The sequence below is a fragment of the Patagioenas fasciata genome, chromosome 2 (genome assembly GCF_037038585.1).
Source record: "Patagioenas fasciata isolate bPatFas1 chromosome 2, bPatFas1.hap1, whole genome shotgun sequence".
NCBI classification, from domain to species: Eukaryota; Metazoa; Chordata; class Aves; order Columbiformes; family Columbidae; genus Patagioenas; species Patagioenas fasciata.
In genome coordinates, this window is record NC_092521.1 from 43367262 (window position 1) to 43390815 (window position 23554).

At 37.1% G+C, this 23554-nt stretch overlaps 1 protein-coding gene across 3 annotated transcripts in view; it reads left to right on the forward strand.

Moving 5' to 3' along the window:
- ST18 (ST18 C2H2C-type zinc finger transcription factor) overlaps positions 1 to 21853 on the forward strand; it is a 101813-nt gene extending 79960 nt beyond the window's left edge. For all 3 annotated transcript variants that reach the window (XM_071804113.1, XM_071804115.1, XM_071804114.1), the window contains 10 exons: positions 1929 to 2044; positions 4869 to 4931; positions 5718 to 5786; positions 10807 to 10869; positions 10965 to 11045; positions 12092 to 12313; positions 14374 to 14462; positions 15939 to 16042; positions 18364 to 18507; positions 19300 to 21853. In XM_071804113.1, coding sequence (XP_071660214.1) covers positions 1929 to 2044; positions 4869 to 4931; positions 5718 to 5786; positions 10807 to 10869; positions 10965 to 11045; positions 12092 to 12313; positions 14374 to 14462; positions 15939 to 16042; positions 18364 to 18507; positions 19300 to 19440 — 1092 coding nt within the window. In that variant the 3' untranslated portion in view covers positions 19441 to 21853. The remainder of the gene's footprint in view (positions 1 to 1928; positions 2045 to 4868; positions 4932 to 5717; positions 5787 to 10806; positions 10870 to 10964; positions 11046 to 12091; positions 12314 to 14373; positions 14463 to 15938; positions 16043 to 18363; positions 18508 to 19299) is intronic.
- The last annotated feature ends 1701 nt before the right edge of the window (positions 21854 to 23554 follow it).

The following is a 23554-nucleotide window of genomic DNA, read 5'->3' on the forward strand; positions in this document are numbered from 1 at the left end:
CAGAGTCAGGAACTCAAATCCCCATTCTGCGATTGCAGTGGCAAAACACCCTCCTATGTCACTGGAACCAGGATTTAACTCAATGTTAGAAAACAGTTTTTGAGGTTTCTTCAATCTTGAACAAAGCTGACATCAGTTTTCTCACTTTTGTTTTTTAGCATTTTAGTTTCCATGTTTGGAGGACTTTCAACTACTTATGATTTTTGTTCTAGCACTTTAACAATACCTTTCATTATTTTTAATTTTATCTCTTACTCCTTATCTGAAGTTTTGCACTAGAAATGAAATTCTAAAAGCCTGAAATATATCAGGGTTGATTTTTGGTTTCGTTTTGGATTTTTTTTTTGTTCATTTGAGGTTTCATTGTCGTTGGTTTGGGTTTTTGGTTTTTGATTTAAAATAATTATTTAATAATTACTATGAAAGAGTACTTAGAAAAGCTGAATATACATATTTTTGCTTTCTATATTTATAGCAGATTAGATTATTCCCAAACAAACTAACGCCACAAATGTGGTTTCAAAAATCAGTAGTAATTGATATAGCAATAATATGGCATGGGTTCTATACGTATGTGTAGTGTGAGTTTCAGTAGGTAGTAGGTAGCCAGCAGCAGAAAGCAGAAGGAAGTCATATTGAGGATCCAGTCTCCAAACAGGCAAAGATGAGCTGCCAGAATTGAAGACCATATGGAAGCTTTATCAGAAGAAACACCCCCGCGGAGCTTACAAGTCCCGTTAGGCAGAATCTCCATTTTCAGTCCAGATTCTTCTCAGCCCTCCGCTCTGTGTTAACAGCTCTGCAGACATCCTTACCTCTCTGTCCTGGCATGTTCGTCAGCTGTACAAGCCCAGAGTTTCTATGGCACCAGCCCCATAAGTTTAGCAGGAGCTGGGAGATTCTCCTCTCAAACATAGGTAGCAGTATCTGCTCCTGCAGAGGGTAATCTCTGGGTGATACCTGAGCGCTGGAACAGAGTCACAAAACCAACATGAAGCCCCAGAAGGGATTAATAGAAATTTGATAATTGATGCTATGGGCTTTGGAGAATTCTTGAATGATATAATATCCACAGAGCATCCTTCCAGAATAGAAGTACTTATCTTTCATAAAAATAATAAAAATTGAAGGCATTAATTCTCAAAACAGTATAAACCAAGCTATTTTGAAGTGATCAAAGAAGACTTTTCAGAAAACAAAAACATTTTCCTTTCAGGACTCCAAATTTCAAAAATACCTTCCCAAGGGAGTGAATGCTTATGGCCCACATCATCCACCAAACAGCACTGTAGCAGTGATGATTTTAATCTACAAACAGTAGAAATCAAGAATTACTCTTAGCAATCTGTCACTAAGAAAATTTCAATGTGGTTTTGTTTTTATGTTTTTTACTTTAACAAGAATCTACTTTTGAATAAGAAGTCATTCCATTCTACAGACCTAAAAAGCTTTGCATTTACATATGTTTATGTAAATAGGTTTGGGTTTTTTTTAAATTCTGTAATTCACAGTGCAACGGTACTCACTTCAACTGTATACAAAACTCGGTGATGTAATGGCACAAAACAAACAAACAAACAAAAAAAATAATGGCTGAAGTCTTGCTCGATTCAACAACTACCTTTATTTTCTCCATGTATTTTTCTTTGGCCTTTATCACCATTTTATATATCAAACTCCATTTTTCCCTATGTATGGCTTAAGCCAGCATCTGCCTTCAGAAATACTTCCACAATGTTTTTAAAAGTCTACCTATGAGAACCCGAAACTGTGATACACTAAACTTTCTTAATCTCTCTCTATTGTTTCTTAAGACCTTTTAAAAAATGTTTTCCAAGAGGTTCCCTTCTTGCCACAGCAAATTGTTGAATATATAGGGGGGTCACGAAGAGTGAAACCTTTTGTCACATTCTCATCTCATATTTCAGAAAGATCCAGTAAGTTCTCCAGAAAACATGGAGGAAAAGAAGTATCCAGGAGAAGTCTCCATACCAAGTCCTAAACCCAAGCTCCATTCAAGAGATCTCAAAAAGGAACTCATCACGTGAGTCACAAAAAATGCCATATTTTCCTCTGCCCTGCTAAAGACTGGCTATACCATTGCTCTGAGTGCTGATTTGGAGTAGATTTGCAGCAGCTGAGCAGCGAGACTTGCATGACACTTCACTACAGGCAGTTAGCTCCTTGTTATGTCTATGCAATGGAGTAGACATGAGGTCTGGAGCTGAAATTAGCCAAGGTAGGCCTGGGGATTTGGACAGATTCGTGACTAATGTCACACCAGGTATGACTCTTTATTCCTCAGATAGACAGGTAACAAATGGGCAACAGCTCCTTCTACAAAACACGTAGTTTTGTAGTGTGCTACAGATAGGCTGTTCTAATGCTTAGATAACTAAATAAACTAATCGTCATTATAGATTCACTGTTGAGAGTTTACTGAGAAAGTGCTGAGGATTTCTCAGAAGGGAAATGTACAAAGTTCGTAAAAAGATAAATCACAAGACAGGAGCTGCTCCAGGGTTTCCAACCTGTATGAAATCCATATTCAAGTCCTTCATCTGCTTCCTTCAAAGCAGAGTTATTCTGTCCTGCTGAAAATCCAATGGATGCACAAATACACACTCTGGGAGGACAGGCTAATACTCTTTTCCCAAGTAGAGAGATTCATTTGCTCCATCTTAAGCTTGGAAACCTTACTATCTAAAACTGCAAAGAAAACAGGAAAATTCTGTTCAAACTTTCTGCATGCAACAGCATGTTTCAGTTTAGAATTCTTTCACTAAAATTGTCCCAGTCAGCTCATAACACAGGTCACTTTTCAAAATCCCATCTAGGCTCTTTTCAAAACCTTTCGGATTCACATCAACACCTTTTTATATCCATAAAATGTTTCCACTGCAGTAGTCAACTAGGAGTTTGCAATCATTTAGTGTACTTTTCTTCCTGTCCCAGACCAGAGTAGGTCTTGTATAAAGTGTGCTCTGTATTGCTTAGTGATGACAGTCCCTAATGTGTCACTGTAGGCTCACCTATAAACGTGAGCTGCATCCTGTCACCTTGTGTCCTGCTATGCAAACTCAGAGGCACTGAATCAATTAGATCCACTTCTGTTTCTAGAAATTACATTTCCCTGAGGCAAGCTGCTGCAAAGTGTGACGCTTTCTGCTTGTACCATGCAGTCTGCATGTTGTCTACTCTCCACAATTTATCTGCAGTTGCAGTTCATGACCTAAATTGCTACAGGTCAGATTTGTTTTGTCCCTTCTAAAACAAATGCATAAAAAATCACCAAGAGTTTATTTGCTGAAGACTAGTGGCTTTCCTTTTGTAATATTTATTCCATTGTGATATTGACCTGTTTTGAGATGCCTGAAAAAAATAAGTAATAATACCCAGAGTATTTACTAGGACAATGAACAGTGTATAGTGGTTTTATTGTATTATTTTTAAACAATGAGTAGAAACAAGTGTCTAAAATGCAGCTGTCCAGAAAACTGAATACGTAATAGTTTTAATTTATTAGAAAAATCTACAGGTAATATAGGGATCAGACTGCATTTCTGTGATCCAATTGAACTCAGGACTTATACAGAACAATTCAATACAGGTGGCTCCATCATGAGGAAGTTTTTAAAATGACATAAGCACTTGCAGAGAAAAATTTCCCAACATATTGCAGTGAACTAATTTATAAATGCCACATCCTAGCATATGCTTTCTATTTTTCCATGTTGATTCTCTTGCCCATAACTGCATTGCCCAGGTTGAAATGGGCTGTGAAAATGAGGCTAACGTCTTCCTAAGGTTTCTTTAGAGATTTGAAAAACTTTCTAGCACTGTCTCTGCCAGCTCAGAGAACATAGCCAGGTGAGGATCTCAGGTATCCCTATTCATTACTATGGAGTGTCAGCTAAAAGTCTTTGTACAGTTTCTGCTTTCCTCTCTTATCCATAAGCCCAGTGAAAGAAGACACAACCCTTCATAAGGTGACTCTGAAGTTTTGATGTTAGTGTTGTAAAATGCTGTAGAAAGGTATACTTAATTCACCTGCCCCTTCTCCCTCCATCCTCCATCCCCCAATTACATTTCTTGATATCTTCGCCCTTTTGCAGAGGACTGTATCCCAATTTGATAAATTAGTTCAGTGCCAGAACTGAAAAGAGGCTGAGGAAAAACAGAAGCTATAACATCTTCTCCAGGGACATATTTGTTGTGTTAAATGTATATCACCTCTGTATCACCTCTCAGTTCTGCTGAGAAACACCTTGGAAAACTTTCGTGCTCATTCTGAACTTCAGCTGTGTTACCTTGACATACTTTCTGTTCTGCAAGCAGCTGTAGTACCTCACTTCTCACTTATCTCAGCAAATAAAGATTTTATGTGTTTCTGAAGAAGGTGCCTTATTTTAGTCAGAAGTCAAGGGAATTATTTTGGTCATAACTGTTCTCTGGACAGTGTTAAACAGTAGGTCAGATCAGAAACTTCATCCCTAAAATTTAAGAATTTTTGTTATCAGTAATGGAACTGTCCTTTAAGAACCCAAGTCATAACCAAAAAGTCTACACAAAACATGGTGATGTCACATTATATAGACTAAAAAAAAAAAAAAAAAAAAAATGTTTTGACCTTATTAGATTAAAAATAAGATTTGGTGGAAAGAGGAAAACTTTTTTCCACCTGTTTCAACTAAAACTAGAGATGTCATAGAATTTTTGCTAGTTTTCTGTAGTGTCATGATAGTGTTGAGATGCATAATGAAGACTGTGATTGCCCTAAAGATTATTACGTACTTCACAGCAGGGTAGGGTGAGCTATGCGGTGTGTTATACACACTCTAATTTCTCATTGCATCTTTTTTGCATAGCTGCCCAACTCCAGGATGTGACGGTAGCGGTCATGTAACAGGAAACTATGCCTCACACCGCAGGTAAGAAACAACAGGAAGCCTGAAGCAGGAAATAGAGCTACTTTTAGCTATTGTAATCTCTCAACATTTTTTATACTTATCCTTGATAAGTGTTCAAAAGTAATTTGGAGAAAAAAATCAATACAGAAATGTAGCTGGTTTTCCTGGTTTTGTAGACATCTGGGCTCAATAGACTGATGGAGTTAAAGAGCAAATGCTTATTACTGTAGCTTCATCTCTTAGAAGAGACCTGTAGATAAGCCATTTGGTAAAGTTTCTGTTTCCCTGAGTGGACAAGCACTGTCTGGACAGATTCTCATTCATGAAATTGTATTGTGATTTCTCCAGATATGTCTATGAATTACTTTGAAATTCATAGATTGGCTAACATAACTTGAGGATGCTAAATATTGTCCTCATAATAGCCTACTGTCAACCTAGGGTTTGAAACAATAATTTCCTGACTTTCCTGTTGGGAGCAGGATGGAAGCAGTTTCTGCCTTTTCCCAGGCATGTGGACCAGATGCTCTACCTGCCCTTCACATAGGGAATATAAATGAAGGACTCTGTGTACTACTGCCTCCCCATGCAAAGCTTTACAGGGGCTTAGAAACCTTTGGTCCTGACTGTATATCTTTCCAGTAATTTAAGAACTATAGCCTGATATTGGCTGCTCCTCCACTGGTAGGAGGAAATATTTCAGCATCTCTTGTTTCCCATTCTAAGTCATAGGTTAACCGGAGGTTGGTGTTTTAAGAAGAAAAAAAAAAAATCTGTTTTAGTAAAACACATCATTCTTTTTTTCAGTGTTTCTGGGTGCCCATTAGCTGACAAGACATTAAAATCCCTTATGGCTGCTAACTCTCAGGAGCTTAAGTAAGTATTGATAATAGCACAAATATTATTGTCATTTATCTTCGATCAGCATGTTTCCTACATTAATGCAGTTGTTCATTTGAATTTCTTTGAGTTATGTCAAACCTTTGTCCAAAATTTCAAGTGAATTGGTTTGAAAGCTTTTCAATGAAATAGAGGTTACTTTTCTCCATTTGTCTTTCTTCATTTTTTTACCACTCCATTTTCATGAATTAAACAGAACCTAGGGGGAAAAAATTATAAACACTAGGAGAGATGCTGCTCTCACAGTATTTCTGAATCAGAGACAAATAGAAAATATCTAACACGTAAGACAGATCTGGCAAATAACTCAGTCTGATGCAGTTAGAATAAATTAGAATTATTTAGTTGGAAATAAATGTAGTTAGAAATAAATTTTAAAATGAGACTAGAACTCCTGAAAAACATTTTTTATCATTCACTACCATATACTATGAGTTTAATGTCACTGAAGCAGACATAAAGTCATATGATTTTGTGCTGGCATAATTCTCACCATGAAATGTCACTTACAAAAGGACTGTGCAGGCTGTGCTATATAGACAGATGTATAGGGACATATGAATATTTCAAAAATCTGTAGTCAAGAGAGGCACTGGCAACCAGTCATCTAGTTATTAAATTGGCTTTGTCAATAAGGATGTGAGGAAGAGGAAAGGATAATTAGAGTTCTTTCATAGCTTTCCCTCTGCAACTTGTAAATTGGATCCCATAATAGATGGCTTGAAAAAACTCATGAATGTGTGCAAAAAGGGGAGAATCCTGTGGCTGTCCTTTCTGTCCTTTAGGTTCATCCCTAGTCCAGATAGAAGAAAATAAAGCCTGATCATGGCATAATTACGCTGTTTTCATAGTATTAATAGTAGGAGTGACTACATTTAGGCTTGACTCAATGTTTAGTCACAAGTTAGCTTCTTCAGATCAAATGTTACTGATCTCATCTTCTAGTCCAACAGCTTGAATTATAAACAAAATTCTGAATCAATGGTAGCTATGGAGATGAACCTGCTGGAGATGACGCAAAATGGCAAAGAAAGGCCATTTATATGGGCAACTGTTCAAACCAGTTCCCAAAGCCAGTAGGTGGACTGACACACTGACTCAATGCTTCTGTTTTTCCATCACTGAGTCTCAAAGGTATAAAATTTAGGTTTAGTTTGTATTAAAAAGAGTAGCACAAGAAGCAAGGAACTGACTTGCGAAAATGCTGACAAATTTGAAATCATTTGCTGAGTCACATATATTTGTCCCTGCTTTTGTTGGCTTTCTGCCATACATAGACACTCACACAAATATTTTGAATAGTTGCTCTTCATGCAGCTTCTCCCCCCCATATTCATGTGTGAATAAGGAAATTTGCATACCAATATGGTTATTTTTCACTAAAGCTTCTAGAGTTTTGGTCATGCCATAAGGAAAGAGGAGCAACAGCATATGACTTAAATGACAAACTGCACACTGTACGCCATGTATAATAAGTGAGTTGTGAAAGATGAAGTCAAAGTTCATGAACATTTCACAGACAGAAATATGTTGCATAACACGCTTAGCATTTAATTTCAATTAACTAGAAAAAGAGCAAAAATCAAAATCTGTTCACAGAACTTGAAAAAGGAAAAAGGGCTAAATAAAAATATTTTATACAAATGCAACACCTTATTTTATCTTCCTGCAAACACCATTCAGGTGCAATTTTAAACAAACCTCTGCTTTTGATAAGTGTTGGCTAAATGAAATTCTATGCCAAACACTGCGATCATGCCTGCACTGCTATAGAACAGTGATATCAATAGTTAATTTTACTATTGCTATGTGAGCAAAGGGCATAGATACTCATAGAATCAGGCCACAAAAGTACCCGCATGTAGTTAGGCATGAATATGAAAAAGCTGTGTATTTTTTCCAAATGTTATTCATGTTTCATTTGCCAGAATAGAGATATGATTTTGGCTTTAATTATGACATTCTAAGCCAGCAAAGATACAAAGCTTCCACGTGATCTACCGTTTGGAAATAAGGAAGATCTGTTCAGAAAGTGCCTTTGAGTCAGATTCAATAAATTTTTATCTGAGGATTCTTGCTCGTACAGAGCAATCTAAGGTGGTCAAATTAAAACATACTGAAGTTGATGATGACTTATTTAAAAGCTATAAGGAGTAATTATGACTGATTATCCTCTTTCACCAATGAGCTGCTTATAGAGCCTTAAAGTATTTTAAAAGTGTACTTTAGAAAGGTATTTACTTGCAATTCAGAAGCTTTAAGGAATAGATAGTCCTGTCCTTAGACAAGTTGTTTCCATGATCGTATGTCAAATTTAGGAGAAATTCTAGCATTTCTTCTAGATAGGTTTCGCACAACGTGTTGATACTGATCCATATTTCGTAGGCAGCATGACGTATTTCAGTCAGTAGTTTCCTCAGCTGACCCCTGTGGGTTTGCCTTGACTAAAGTTCATATCCAATCATCTCTGTGAGCTTTCCAGGGAGTAAAAGTACCAGAAATGCTCCTAGACCTGCAGCTCAGGGTATCAACTTTACATGAACTTGTAGTTCATTCACCTAAAGATAGAGCAACCCTCTTGGAGAAAGGAACAAAATAACAGGTACTCAATGCACAGTTATAAGAATTTCTGTGTGAAATCACCAAGATATTGGTTCTTGGAAAACAAACTTGATGAATTATAAAAGAATCTGTAACCTACACCCACTTGAGAGTTGAACTCTTTTAGCTAGAGCTCCTAAGGCCTTTGGCCATCCCATGTAAATCTGATTTTCTTGGCTCTGCACAGGAATCAAAGCCAGAGGATGACTCCCTAAGCTGGGGCACCAATCCAAACTCATCAGCCAGTTAAAAGCTGATGAAGATCCACAGTATTACTGACTGTAAGGCAATGAATACATTGTTGGTGTGTCTTGTATTGTGGAATTTCATCATCCATAGAAAGATATAGCCAATATTTGGAAAACCCAACCCAGTGGTCAAGCTTAGGAGTCTTGCTAGTAAAGCTTCTTACTAGTTCGTCAGTAGTCCACCTGAAATATGTTATAGTTTCATGAGTGTTGATAATATCTCAGCCTAAAACCTTAAGTGACTTCAGGAATTACCTTGGACTCTAATCTGGTTGTGAAATCTAACCACTGCTAGAAGTGGTAAATGCAGATGGGGAGATTTAAATTTAGTTCAGTGTCTTTTTTAAGTCCATAACTCTCAGGTTCATGATCTGAATGTGTCCCACAAAGAGCTCTTGCTGAATTAAAATCCATGTCCAGTCTATGCAGACAGCTCTTCCATCTGCGATCATCTGATAAAACAAGTAGCCAAAATTAATACCCATAGTATTTGGCAGGTGTTCTGGATTTACTTGTGAGCATTCACACTCTCCAGACATCTGCCCTGGCTGCCTCCTTCACATGACATTGTGCCCAGTCCTTGTCCCACACTCAGACAGGTCAACATTTCACTCTACATAGTCAAGTTTATCTGGCACTCTCTAACCCACACCTCTGCCTTCACTGTCAGTGTGAGGCATGTCATTCTCTCAAAATATTTTGTTCATAAAATGTCATCATGAAATGTTTTGACATTATATTTTAAAAAATGTTCCTTTTCTTCTCTTTAAATTATGTACTGAATTCTACTTGAATTGGTGAATAAATTTGGTCATATCCAACTGAAATCACATTTTTGACAAATTAATTGTTCACAGAAAAATAGATTAAAATATTCTGTGAAGAGATACACCTGCACACTCAGATGTGATATTACAATTATATTTGTAGGTGTTTTCCAAGGTGTTTTCCTCACCTTAGTAAAGATTCATTAACAAATGAGACCCTTAAGAGAATATCGAATAATGCAAGTTTCCTTCATGGTTCAGTACAAGATTATTTGGCACAACTGTTTCTATAATTCTAAAACTCTGTAAATTCATAACATTCAAAAGGTCCTTAGGGATGTTTAGCATAATAACTTTGTGTTGCATAATACAGAAATGTAGAAATGGCTGATACAAATTCTAAAGGTAAATATTTTGATTGTGCTGCTTTGTGTGCTGAAGTGTGTTTCTCTTCTCTTAAAACAAAACAACAACAAAACCCCAACAAACAAGAACAACAAAAAACCACCTATACAAATAATAAAATACCCTTAAATTAAAAATAAAAATAAAAATCTTAACTTCTGAGGTGGAAGATGCTAGCAGGAAGGTCCTGCTTCAAACCCCAAAGAAATAAGTGAAAAGACCTACTGACTCCAGTAGGCTCTTGGAGCATATTCTTCATGTACAACAAGCAAGCAAGAAGCCTACCTTCCCAGACCACTGGGAAAAAACAGTAACAAGCAGGTTTGTTTCTTCTTATTGAATGGATGTTAAACATTCATACTTAAAAAGGCTTGTTTGCTGCACACACACACAGAAACCCCTTAACTATGAGATGTGCATAACCAAATTGCCAAGCTGAATACTCAATTGAATCTAGTGCTAGAAAGATATGCTCCTGTTGTATGCTTCCAGTGCTAGAATATACAAATTATTAAATGCAAATTCTGGATATCATCTATTGATGCCGAAAAGTAAAACTGCTTCTCTGCTTCTGTTTTCCCTTCTGTAAATACTGGCAAAGTGTTTATTTATATCTGTACCTGAAAACATCAGAAGAATAACAAACAAACACATAAGAGTAAATTTACAAAGAGGTCTAAATAAAGCAGCTTTTTTTTGAATGTTGATCCAGTACAAGGAAAAATGTTTGGTGTAAACAGTGTTAGAAACTAATTAAATCTACACATGATATGTAATATATTTCACACTTCTTACTAAAACTCTGTTATAAAAGAAAAAAAATGAAAGGAGTCTGTTCATCAAAAAAAAAAAATCAGCAAGAACTAGTTTTAATTATTCAACAAAAGCTCTGCTGTTCTTTCTTTCATCCATTACATATTATTTATTGTGTACCTTTGAAGCTGTATTTTGTAAGCTCCTTGTATTATTCCACAGGTGCCCAACACCTGGCTGTGATGGCTCTGGCCACGTGACAGGGAACTATGCATCCCACAGAAGGTAAAAACTTCCCCAGCACACAATCCTGCAGCACTCAGTGTTCTTGGCAAGCAGAGGCAGAAAGAGGTGGCTTTAATTCTGTGTGCTTCTTTCAGCTTATCTGGTTGTCCTCGTGCCAGGAAAGGAGGTCTCAAAGTGACTCCTACCAAGGAAGAAAAAGAAGACCCTGAACTTAAGTGAGTACAAAAGCACAGGTCTACTACCCGTGAAGGGGAAAAAGGCCCATAAGAGCTCAGGAATTGAGGGATCATAGGAGATGCCCCAGTTAATACGAGCTACGTGAGGATATGGCCTAGAGCTGGAACCCAACCAAGTGTTTCTTCTTCTAGCAAAGCTGCTGGAGTCCATCACCTTGGAGCTTGAGCAGTGAGGAAGGATTGCTATATCTGCTTGCATCACTACAATTATTTTAAACAGTGCTACAAAAGTGCCACTTGGTTGAAAAAATTGGCAAAATGAAGGAAAACAAATTATTTCTGCCTGTAGTGAAATCTTAACATGTCAGCTAATTAAATCAGAGTGACATCTTAAAAATATGTCCCAGAGAATTTAAATATATGTCTCATGTCTTTTCTCTATAAATAAATTAAAAGTTCACTTAAAGTGAAAACAGGAAACTCAGTAGAGATTCATTACATTCCTGGCTTGAACTCATACTTCATTAAAATCAGTAAATTATAACTGCCAGAATATAGATATGAAGATTTAATTGCACATAATGTTGTTCTTAATACTTGCTAATGATATATGGGATGCTACATAACACTGAAAAGCAGAGAAAAAAAACAAAAAACAAAAAACCTGTATTTGCATAAGATGACACAAATTTTCCAGGTACAGGAACCCACCGTCTGCCTCATGCCAGAAACATAGATGGAGAGTGGAGAACACTGACTTTTCATACACTTGTAGAAGTGTGATTTATTGCCTATGATAGAATTTCTATTTTCTTTTCTGCTAAAATACTATCTAAATGGATGTTTTAGTTTCTTAGACTGTATGACTGTATTTTAAATTGCCTAATCTTAAGATCAGCTCAACCCTCATAACTCAGCTTGACATGAATTGGATGCTCAGGTACAGTGTGCCTCTGGGGACCAAGTCTTAATCCATTAATACAAAGTGGCACAGGCAGCTGGAATTATTTTCTCAGACTTTCTTGAGACTGTCTTTGCCTGCTCTCTCCAGTGAAAATGGGGGTTCTTTTGCTGTGTTTCTGTAGATGTCCAGTGATAGGCTGTGATGGCCAAGGTCACATATCAGGTAAATACACTTCTCATCGCACTGCTTCTGGTTGTCCTTTGGCTGCCAAGAGACAGAAGGAGAGTCCTGTCAATGGGTCTTCACTATCCTGGAAACTGAACAAACAAGAGCTGCCACACTGTCCTTTGCCAGGCTGCAACGGGCTGGGTCATGTTAATAATGTTTTTGTCACCCACAGAAGGTATAACTTTGTGTTTTCTCTTTTTATTTTTCCTTAACATTCCACTGTTGAATTGGCAACATGCGAGATTACAGTCTGAATAAATTGTGCTGAAGTCTTTTAAGTAATGAGATAGTTTACATTGCAGCTGAAATATTACTTGACTATTATTATATTCTGGATAAGAATAACTTTCAGAGAGTTGGGATCAACTTTTTATTCTTTTTTATATTCCCATTGCAGTGTGACTTTCCAAGGTCTTTTCTTCAAATTAGCATAGTTTCTATATGGTTTAAAATTTAATATAGTTCTTCCGTAGGCAAATATGGAGCTGTATCTTTAATGGAAAAAAAGCAAATATCATTGAAATGTCACCAGAAAAGATTCAGCAAGAGGCATGGCTGCATTCATTTCATCTTTTTACTAGTGGAAAAGTTGATTTTATAAACTTTGTATTTAAGTAGCTAAAATAACACACATACAAAAAGGTAAACAGGTAGGACTAATCTGGATTACACAGGTCTGAAGTTATAACAATTTTACAAAGAAAACTAGGTTTACAAAGCAGAAATCACATATATAACCAGTAACAATAAACACTATGATTTTATGTATCACTGTGAAAACACCAGTATCATTTGACTGTGTTTAATCAATATTACTCAAAGAATCCAGCTATTGAATCTGAATTAATATTTGGAAAAGTTTGGTCTTCTGTCTGTAATAGGAATTCAGTCTATATTCTGGGGTTTTTTTGCTTTCTTTCTAACTCTCTGAACCAAATTCTCCAATTCAAGAATGTTCAAGGTCACTTGAACAAGTTCAGTCAGAGACAGTTTTATCCTAACTTTATGACCTACGTCTCATGTTAAACTCTTTACATTAGGACACTACTGTAAACCCGGACCATTACGCTAATAACATAAATAGTATGTTAGCTGGTTGCGACTCATACTACAGACGATTTCTGTCCTACGTAACGCTGGATCACACTCAGGATCATATTAGTTAAAATGAGGTAGTAAATATAGTTTTGTGATGTGATATGAAATCTTTCCTAGGACATTTGAAACCTAACAAGTAACGCATGGCTTTGAGACATTCTTCCAGTTGTTTTTTTTGCTCTGGGCAGAGGTACTAAGCAGCATTTTAAAACTGAAGAACTATTATCTTTCCCTGTATATCTTTTAGCTAGCCAGTTTGAAGCTAACTTTAACCCATAAAGCTTTTTTTTTTTTTTTAATGTCAATTTAGGATTTTTGGTTTTAATTTTACACACACAAATTCTGCAGAACAAAATTTTCCTTTACTCCTTACTTGGTTACATCTGAATACAAATCCTTCTGCCAGTTCTTCAGCATATGGGCATTTCTTCTTTGTTATTTATAAAGATAGTATTAAGACAGTGCAATTCATCTTAGCCCTTTAGTGCGCTATAAAAATTGCCTCAGATAATTACCAGCTGATGAAATTGTAAGCTTTGAAATAGCAAAATGTAATTTAATGTGAACAGTGGTTAAAAAGCAAACTGACTATATAATAGAACCATTCAAAAAAGCTATTATGGTCTGTAGGGTATATCCAGAGTTATTATTGTATTGATCATTATTATGTATCAACAAAATGATACAATAGTTATGCACCGCGGAAATCATACCATTAATTAATTTTTTTTAGCATAGTAAGCTTGCCGTTTTGAAGGACCATACTGTCCCTCTCATCTGGAGCACAGGTTCTGAGTAAAAACAACAGAGAATTTTTATTTATAAGTGTTGGAACTTCAAGAATTCTGTAAATGCATCTTCACTTAACAGCAGTTGCCACTGCTATTTTGATTATTCAGAAATATGCTTAAGAGTTGTTTACTTACAGGTTGAGATTTCTGCACCAATTTTCAAGCTGGAATATACAGTTAAATGGCTCTTTATGAGTTATGTCATTCCCCAAAGCTATGCTATAATGGAGATACTGATGTGACCTTAGGTACAGAGGTCTGTCCAAGTGCATGATAATATTGCCTGAAAGGATTGTTGCCATTTCCAAGTGGGTGCTAATGTTGTTTTTTTTCCTATCTGTTTCAGCCTGTCTGGTTGTCCTCTGAATGCACAAGCCATAAAAAAGGGCAAAATTTCGGAAGAATTAATGACTATCAAGCTTAAAGCAAGTGGTGGTAAGGAGATTTGTAAAATATTATGACATTTATTTAGATACAAGAGCCCTGACTCCCATTTATACTTATGCCCCTTAATGTAATTCTGGCATTAATTCTCACTCCTTTCAGTTGTCTCTAGCAATAACAAATCTTGAAAAACAAAAACCTTTGCGTGAGATTATAAAATTATTCTCATTTACATCCTGATAACTCAGAATTGAGGGTATGCTCTCATCTTGTCTCAGAGCATCATTTTTTGATTTGGAGATGCTTTCAGTATTGTTATTACTAATAAATTATTAGCTATGCATCAGGAGGACTTAGTTATCTGATGAACAAGGTAAAAATAAATAAATATTGTGTGCAGAAATTGACTTCTCTCCCTGACTTGAATACTATGTGGTTTAGTATCTGTGCATACTTGGACAACTTTGCTAATCCAAGTGTAAAGGAACAATTACCAAATAGTTATAGGGGAAAATATGTAGGAGTCTCGTTTCTTATACAGCCTGCTTTAGAAAGCTGGGCATTGAGCCAGGATTCAGGGAACTTGCTCTTTATGCCTCCAACTGCTGAGCAAAACGGTTGTGTTACGTTGGGCAAACGAGTGTGCTTCCATGTGTCCATGTTTTCACAGAGGCAGGGACTGCTGCTTACAGATTTCCCAAGCTGGCTTCTACATAGACTCGGTTCAAGGCTCTGGGTTTTAAAGTAGAAACAACAGTGGCACAAATTTCTAGGCAGTTGGTCTCAGAGTGATACTAAGCAGAAGAAGGACGTGTATTGCCAGCAGCTGTAGCTCCTCCTTATTTTTCAGGACAAGGCTTTCTGTAATGTTTGTTAGCTTCCTGACAATTTCCCTTTTGCTGTTGTTGAAATTTCACTATTTATCACTTGTAAGTAAGGCTTTGCTGCTTGAAGTTATCCTGCAGAGAGATTTGCCCCCACAGAACAACTTGCAAGATCAGAAGTAGGTGCAGACCAACTTACTAAAGTCAGCAATTACACTAGTGGAGATGTTACCCTGGGGTGTTCCCTGAAAAAGAAGAGTTGATGTTTTTTGGTTTTTAAAATGAAAACAAACAAAGAAACCAAACCAAAAACCAAATCAACAAACAAAAAAACACTACAAACACACACACACACACAATTGTAGATACCTCCTTATGGTTTTCAATAAACTTTCCTCTTTCTGGGCAATTTTTCTCTTCTGTACTCTCCAGATTGTAGTTACATGTTGCACTGGAAAAAAAGAATTGCGAAACACTAAGATTCAGAAAGCCCCTTCTATGTCTCAGCTTGTATAGATGTTTTACAACTAGGAAACAATTCTGACAATAAAAGCAAAGTAAGAGGCAATTTATGAATCAATCATTTGATCAAAAGCTTGTTATTTTCCTCTTGTTCAGTAACAGGTAACACAGCTTGTTACTTATGCATCCATTTACATGTGGACACTTTAAATCTGATATTGGTATTTTCAACTACATGCAGGTATTGAGAGTGATGAAGAAATCAGACACTTGGATGAGGAAATAAAAGAACTGAATGAATCCAATCTTAAAATTGAAGCTGACATGATGAAACTTCAAACCCAGGTATCACATTCCCATGAAAGTTTCACATTTACTTATGGTATGTTTAAGCATGATAAATAAATGCTATGTAAATGCTATGCTTAAACACAGTTAGTCTCCTGTACACTTTCTTTCCCATCACTCTGTGGCACTTAAAAGTACCAAAATCCTACATGCTTTTTTGTCAAGTTTGTTTGTTTTCTGTAAATAAATAGTAGACGCCTGGGTATTGTCTTAAATATCTAGTGAATGCAAAATTCAGGGCAGTTTGAAGATAATCTTGGCAAGTAGAAAAATCTTATTTACCAAACAAAGCATTAATTTTCCTTTGTTGACCAAACTGTGCAGAATCCCATGACTGCAGTTTTTAGGGAGGCTATTACCTCTTACCAACATACTCTGACTTTTAATGTGAGTTGTCTTTGTTCTTATGCATACCTAAGAAAATCTCCCTAGTACAGTTCACTCACTGTCAGTTATTCAGATAGTTTGAATTTTGCCTCCAGGCAACACCTGGTAAAGAATGAATGCTTCTTGTTGATTTGTGTAACAGACAAGTTTGATGGGAGCTATGGAAAAGAGTTTCTTCCACTTTTATTCTTTTGTATACTGGAGAGATTAATTGGTTTTAAGATGCTGATAGTGGTTCTATAGAGTGAGCTGAATACATTCATCCCTACAAAGACTCTTCCGTGCACCTGGGAGTTCACCTGGGCAGACAGAGTAAAAGCAAGAGCAGAAGCGTGCTGAATATTTTAGGAATAAGAGTTTAAGAAAAAAGTTCCTAAATGAGATCTAGGAACTGAATATAAGTCTAAACTGATTTAAAACAAACTGAGTGTAACCATACCCCTCTGTATTTGTACACATGGGAATGCAGAGTGTTGATTCATGATGCTTTTGCAATAACCACCACATGTATGGCCTAAATAAGGGTGAAGTTTATGCCACCTCTGCTGTATCTAAACGATCTGGCTCCACACTGCAAATGTTCTGGGGATATACATCCCAAATTGCAGGAGGAAGCGAGGAAGCGAGGAAGGAGATGGTGGCGGTGTTCAGTGTCTCAGGACACTTTTTTCAGTTCTCTCTGGTGATCACTGTGCTGTTTGCACAGAGATGGCCCAATTTATGCAGTTAGATTTTTTCTCCCCAGACTTGCTCCCTGGTGAGGGCAGTCTGACCAGCAAAGCCTGAACTGAAATACTGCTGAAGTAACATGTCCCCTGCATGGCTTGCTCTATCTCCTTTTAATCTAGCCCAGCCAGGTTTTAGGGTGCTTTTTGCACCTCCAGAGGAGAGGCTGCAGTGGATCGCAGGCAGGCACAAAAGCGGTTCATCCCACTGGGGACAATTTTGATGCATGATGGTGTGTGAGGAAGTGGCCACAGCAAGAGACATTTAAATAGTGCAGAGATGTGCATCCTAATGAGGAGAGGGTGGGCATAACAGCCATGGATGTGACTCCATTGCTCTGTGCCTCATGGAGCTGTGGCCAGGCACAGGGGTGGCAGCCCTTGGTTCTGCCCTGCCTGCTGTCCCACTGCCCACTGTGGGTAAGGAGCTGGGCAGTGGGGAACAAGGCCCTGTTGTTGCTGCCTTCAGTTTTTCAGCACTGCTTTTGACATATAACCCTTCAGAGATGAGTATATTACCAGTACTCTCATACTAAAAATACACCATTTTGCTACCTCGGGTGGTTTTTCCTGCTCTTCCCGAAACCCTCGCTTCCATTCTGTTGGTCAGAGATCATCTTTGTGATGATCATTGTGTGCTCAACCTCTCAGTTTCCTTTCCACTTTATTTTTCTGTTATTGTTTGCAGTGTCAGCCCTGTCACTAATCCCAGGCAGCCCACAGCTCTATGCTCCACCCAAGAACAGGACAGGAAAGTAGCACAATAGCTAATAGTCCTGCCCTTGCTATTGTGGTCTATCAGCAGGGATGCTGTAAGAGCAGGACAGCAATGCAAACATCAGCCTCCTTTCTCCTTCCCTCCATTACCCCTGCGGCCACAGTCTCCATCCCAGCCCCACACTGACTTCACCCCTGAGCTCAGTTCCCTCCTCCCAGTGCAGGGCACCCTCTGGTGCCTTGCAGTCATGAGATTTCTCCATGAACCAGCAGCAAAGTCCATCAATTCAGAGAAAATGCAACCTCTTCCTTGCTCTGAATATTCTGTGGAGAAGTTTTGTCCATCTTTAAAAAAAGACCATACATGAGTTTCAGATCTATTGTGGCCCCTCTCATAGTCACATGACTGCTGGTTTGGGTTCAAACCGTAGTTACAATGCTGATCAGGGTCTGCCTGTTTATGTGTTTGTACCTGCCTCTGTCTTCTAGATCACATCTATGGAGAGCAATTTGAAAACAATAGAAGAAGAGAACAAACTCATAGAGCAGAACAATGAGAGCCTGTTGAAGGAGTTAGCTGGCTTAAGCCAAGCCCTCATCTCCAGTCTTGCTGACATTCAGCTTCCACAAATGGTAAGACCACAGCCAGCAGCTTCGTACCTTCTTTGAGACTTTTTGCTAGCACTTGAAGCAGATGAGCAATCTCAGGGACCAGCAAGAGCACTGGAGCTGCATTAGCCAAAAGCTCTTTTAGCCTGATTTATTTTGCACAGATGCTGGATAATGAAATCTGTGTGAAAGCAGGTGCAGCTGCTTCCAGGACTGAGCCAGCCCTGATACCTCTGCCCTGTGCTGCACTGTGCAGGACAGGCTTTTCCTTCATCCCTCCCTAGCTGAATGTTCACCCTGAACAGGGAGGAAAATCTTTACCCTCGGAATCCTTATTTATTTTTCCCTTGTATCGAAACTTTAACCTGTTTCATACAGGAGGTTTTCTGGAGCCAAGAAAGCTCTACCTTCGCAAAAGCTCCATATCCTTGATGTCTTACTTACAAACACAGGCCACATGCATGAAGGTACTTGGATCTCCAGAGTTACAGTCCCCGTCCCCAATCTCAAGAGTGTCGCAAGGAGACTAGGTGAGGACATTTATGGGGACATCGGCCACAATCCCAGAGCAAAAGAGTCCAAATGATGATAATATCCCCAACCCCTTTTCTTGTTTGGAGATTGTGTGGTTCCCCCAGCACATGCAACTCCCTTCATTTCTACAACCTCTTCGTTAATTTGGATGGCTGCCCTGTTTACGACTTCTCCCCAGTTGCCATATTGCTGCTTTTCCATGCTTTAGGGTTCAGTGTTTGTAGGTTTTTTTGGGCTTTAATTTTCTCTCCTACAATTATAATCTGTTTTGTCTTCATTTAGGGGCCAATCAGTGAGCAGAATTTCGAAGCATATGTAAATACACTCACAGACATGTACAGCAATCTGGAACGGGACTATTCCCCTGAATGCAAAGCTCTGCTGGAAAGTATCAAACAGGCAGTGAAGGGCATCCATGTGTAGGATGTGAAAGCTGCTGGGCAACAGAAATTACTTAACAGCAGTAAACTCCAGATGGATCTGTTAGGGGTTCATGTACTGCTAAGGGGTGTAGGTTGCCATGCTGCATTTACAATTGCAACATTGCACTAATTTTTTCCCAGCTGACATAAAAAAAAATGTAATAATAAAAACACAACAGACTATTTGTATTAACAGCAATGCACTCTGTTAGTATATTGTATTTATTTCAGTACAATTCCTTTTTTTTTTCTTCGTTTGCACTCAGTTTTTGTAAAGTGAATGTAAAAAGTGTGTGCAACTATTTTTTATATTTTTTATTTATTTCTAATCAAAGAGTTGGTTTTTTTATCTTTTAACAGCATTTTTGCGGCCTGCCATATTTTTACAAATGTGTTTATTAATTTATTTTCCAATGGGATTTTCAATAGACTGAAAGCTATACTGTAAATTAAATAACTTGCTGGGTTTGTACAGGAAGAAAAAAAAAAACTATGAAAGTAACAAATGACTGAACCGTGGTTCTAGTTTTATTTTCTTCACATCCTGCTTTTTTATAATGGTTTTGTATCAGAAGTGGGTTTGCAGCAACATGAGATGTGAAGATGCATGGAATGAGAAGATAAATGGTGCCCACTAGTGGGGAATTTGGGCTCTTAAAAGCACAGTATGCTGGAAAACAGTGTGTTAAAGAATATGTTAGCAATAATGAAATATAGCAATCAGCAAAGCACTTGACTTGGCTGTGTGATTTAGCCTATGTGAATGATCATTTAAAATGTTTCAAGAGAACTTCAGATTTATTTTACCACTGCAGTTTTTTTTCAGAGTTAGCTCATGGAGGGAAAGGATAATTATCTCTAAACAAGAATAATCATTTGATAAGAGTGGTACTTTTTTAGTACAAGACATTGAGGTTTTAACCAAGTGACCAGTATTGTTGTGGATTTGGATTTGAAAAATGCAAACACATCCCAAGCTGAAGGCTTTGTTCATAAGTGGATCAAACACATCTCCCCTGAAATGGCATTTAATACTGGTTTGAACTTAACAGCAGCTGAGAAGGCAGCGGTCTGGAGAGGAATAACACTCCTCCGGCCCAATGGTGGTTGCTTTTCTCTTTGAACGAACCGTAGCAACACCATGAGTGGTTTCTTCCATCTTTCTTTACTAAGACTAGGCTGATACTGAATTTGTTACCGGTCTTTCAGTAGGGTACCAAGTGCTACAGAGCATATAGACAGACGGAGGTGCAGACAGACAAGCACTTGTGCGGAGGCGCTGGCGTGTGCCTCAGTATCTGGTTAGCCTGGCTGCGGAACTTCTGAATCCGTCAGAAATTAGCGGTTGCTATAACAGAGGCAATGTCTATTTCAGGGATTGTAAGTAATTAAGCATTGTTTCAAAAGTTTTTTTTATATTTATTTTTTTTAAGAAAAAGGTATAAACAACCAGCTAAACTGCCTTTTTTGTATGCACACACACCTCATGTGCATATGTGCCTCAGTGTAAATGTATACATGGATCTAGCGTGTGTTTAATTTTTCTGTGCTATAATGAAAGTGTTTATTTTTATTAGCCTCATTTATATTTAGATTGAATATGATGGCATTCATAGGCTTGACATATACAATTATATTATTACTGTTCCTGCACAAAAGTACTATTCAAAAGTGATTCAACTCTCATGCACTGTGGTCACTGTTCTGCATTAGGTGGGGCTTGCTTTTTGTTTGAGAGTCGATTCAACTCTCCAATCTTAGTTTAGACAGGGGAAAATGTATGTTCTTAGGAGCTGTGTTTATTTTTCAATCAATTTTTCAAAAGCTACCATATGTGCTGTCTAATATAAATAGAAGGGCACCAAACAAAAATTTGCTATTAAAGTTATTGTTCTTGCTAAAAAAAAAAACCACAAACATTTGTTATACTTGTTAAATGCATACAAAATGAGTACACTCATTACAAAGACTAAAATTTAATTTACTAAATATTTTAACAAATTTGTTATATATTTTATTTAAGTAAAAAAAAATCTCTTACTGACCTATGTATTTATTGTTATGATTTACTATGGCTTCAGGTTAATTTATCTGTGTTTGGCTGTTTGCTCAGGATGTTCTGTGAAGTATGTTTGTATTTATTTGCCTCCTTTGTACTTGATGTGTTTTGTAATGTGCACTGATTTTTTTTCTTTTTGTTTTTCTTTTTTTTTTGTGTTTTAATGCATTGATGAGCTATACTGTAAATTAGACCTTTTGTAAAGAGCAATGACGTATGCATTTTTTTAATTTGGAGTAGTTTGTATACTGTTTCTTCATACGATTAATATTTCTTACATCAAAACAACAAAATTGTGTTCTGTGCTGTACATTTGGTGTATGGTAGGAAATAAAATTGATAATGAAACATTGCAGCAAGTTTGTTGGGTTTTTTAGCCTCTATATGCTGACTTGTATTGCACTTTCTCAACTGCACCTGGCACTATACAATGTGTCAGATGTTTTACTTGCTTTGTGTACAAAACGTGTCATCCCGGTAACTAAATTTCTGGTATAAATAATTTAATTAGTGTTTTACTTTGTCAGTTTGAAGTAAGGAGGATGAAAATGGAACTGCTTAAGAGTCCCTTTTCATTTCTGAAGGGGAAAAAAAAATCAGTGCAATAATCACTACATTATTTAATGCATTCTTTTCTTGGGAGTTGTAGACTTCATTTATACTGATAAAGTACAGGATTTGTGCTGACCTTTAACAGCTGCTAAACGATGTTTAAACATAAAAGCTATTGTAAAGTTTCCAGCAATTCGGTACCACCTACTGTTCCAGTGTGATTTTCTGCTGAGATTTGCAGTGCTTAGATGTTGCACAAATAAAATTCTGCTGGTTTTAGAAAGACAATATTTCCAGTATCTAATGGACTTTATTTTTTCACTGCTCATTGCAGTGAAAACAGGCCAGTTCTATTTAGGATGCATGCTAATTGCTTCAGGAGCATTTAATGCCTCAGATTCCAACTTCCCATGGATAGAAGACAAATAATTTTTATTTAGAAAATAAGGTAAATTTAAAGCCCATAAAGTAGCTCGTAATTATTTATTTGAATAGCTATAGTTATATAAACCAAAATAGAATCTAGAAAAACTGACATGTCCTGCATTTAAACAGAGCAGAGGTTCACAGTTTAGAACATGACATGAATTCTGGATGCTCATAAATCTTGCTAAGTTTGGAGCTATAAAGTCAGCAAAGGGCTGGGATGAACACAGACCTGTCCTGGGAAGCTCTGCTCCAGCAGGGTTCAGAGCTTTCTTTGCTATAGGACACTTATCCCAGGACAGCATGAACTAGTTCCTAAGAAATTGTTACTTAAGTAATATTTCTTAATTAATATATTTTTTTTTCAGAGTCCTTTAAAATTAATGTTTAGCTATTGCTGTAGACTTTCAGGTCAGCAGACACTAATGGGATAGTCTCTTCTCACACATCACAGATGAAGCAGAAACAGGCCTCCTGTAGCAATGTGCCTTAATGCTAAGCAGATAAAGACTGCAGCCAACGTTTTCATTTTGTCTGACTGCCTAAATTCAAATTACAGTTTAGAAGGCCTTATTGTCAGACAGACAGCTCCCCACAGGTCGTTTTTTAAAGATCTATACTAATTTTGACTTAATTGATTAAATTATTGTTATTATTGAAAGACTGCTCCTGCATTTATCTTTAAATAACTTGCTCTGATAATGTTTATCTCAGTGTTGAAATGATGGTTGTTCTCCATTAAAAAATAATAATATAAACATTCATTACTAAACTAACATAAACCATGGGGGAAAACAAAGAAAGAAACAAAAAACACATTCATGTTTAAAATAATCTTTCAAATTATTTCTGTCTTGCGAAGTTTCCATTTTCAATAAATGTTCTATATCTATACCTATAGAAATTGGAAAAATGCTATACGCAGTAAAAATATATAAAATCCATCGATTGAACCAACTTGGATGGACTTGAAGGTTTAAATATCAAAGAGAAGAACAGTCAACATTTGCTATCCTATCAGCTCAGGAAGTCTATTCCGTCTCTTAACTAATCATGACTAATGTTTTTGAGTATATGG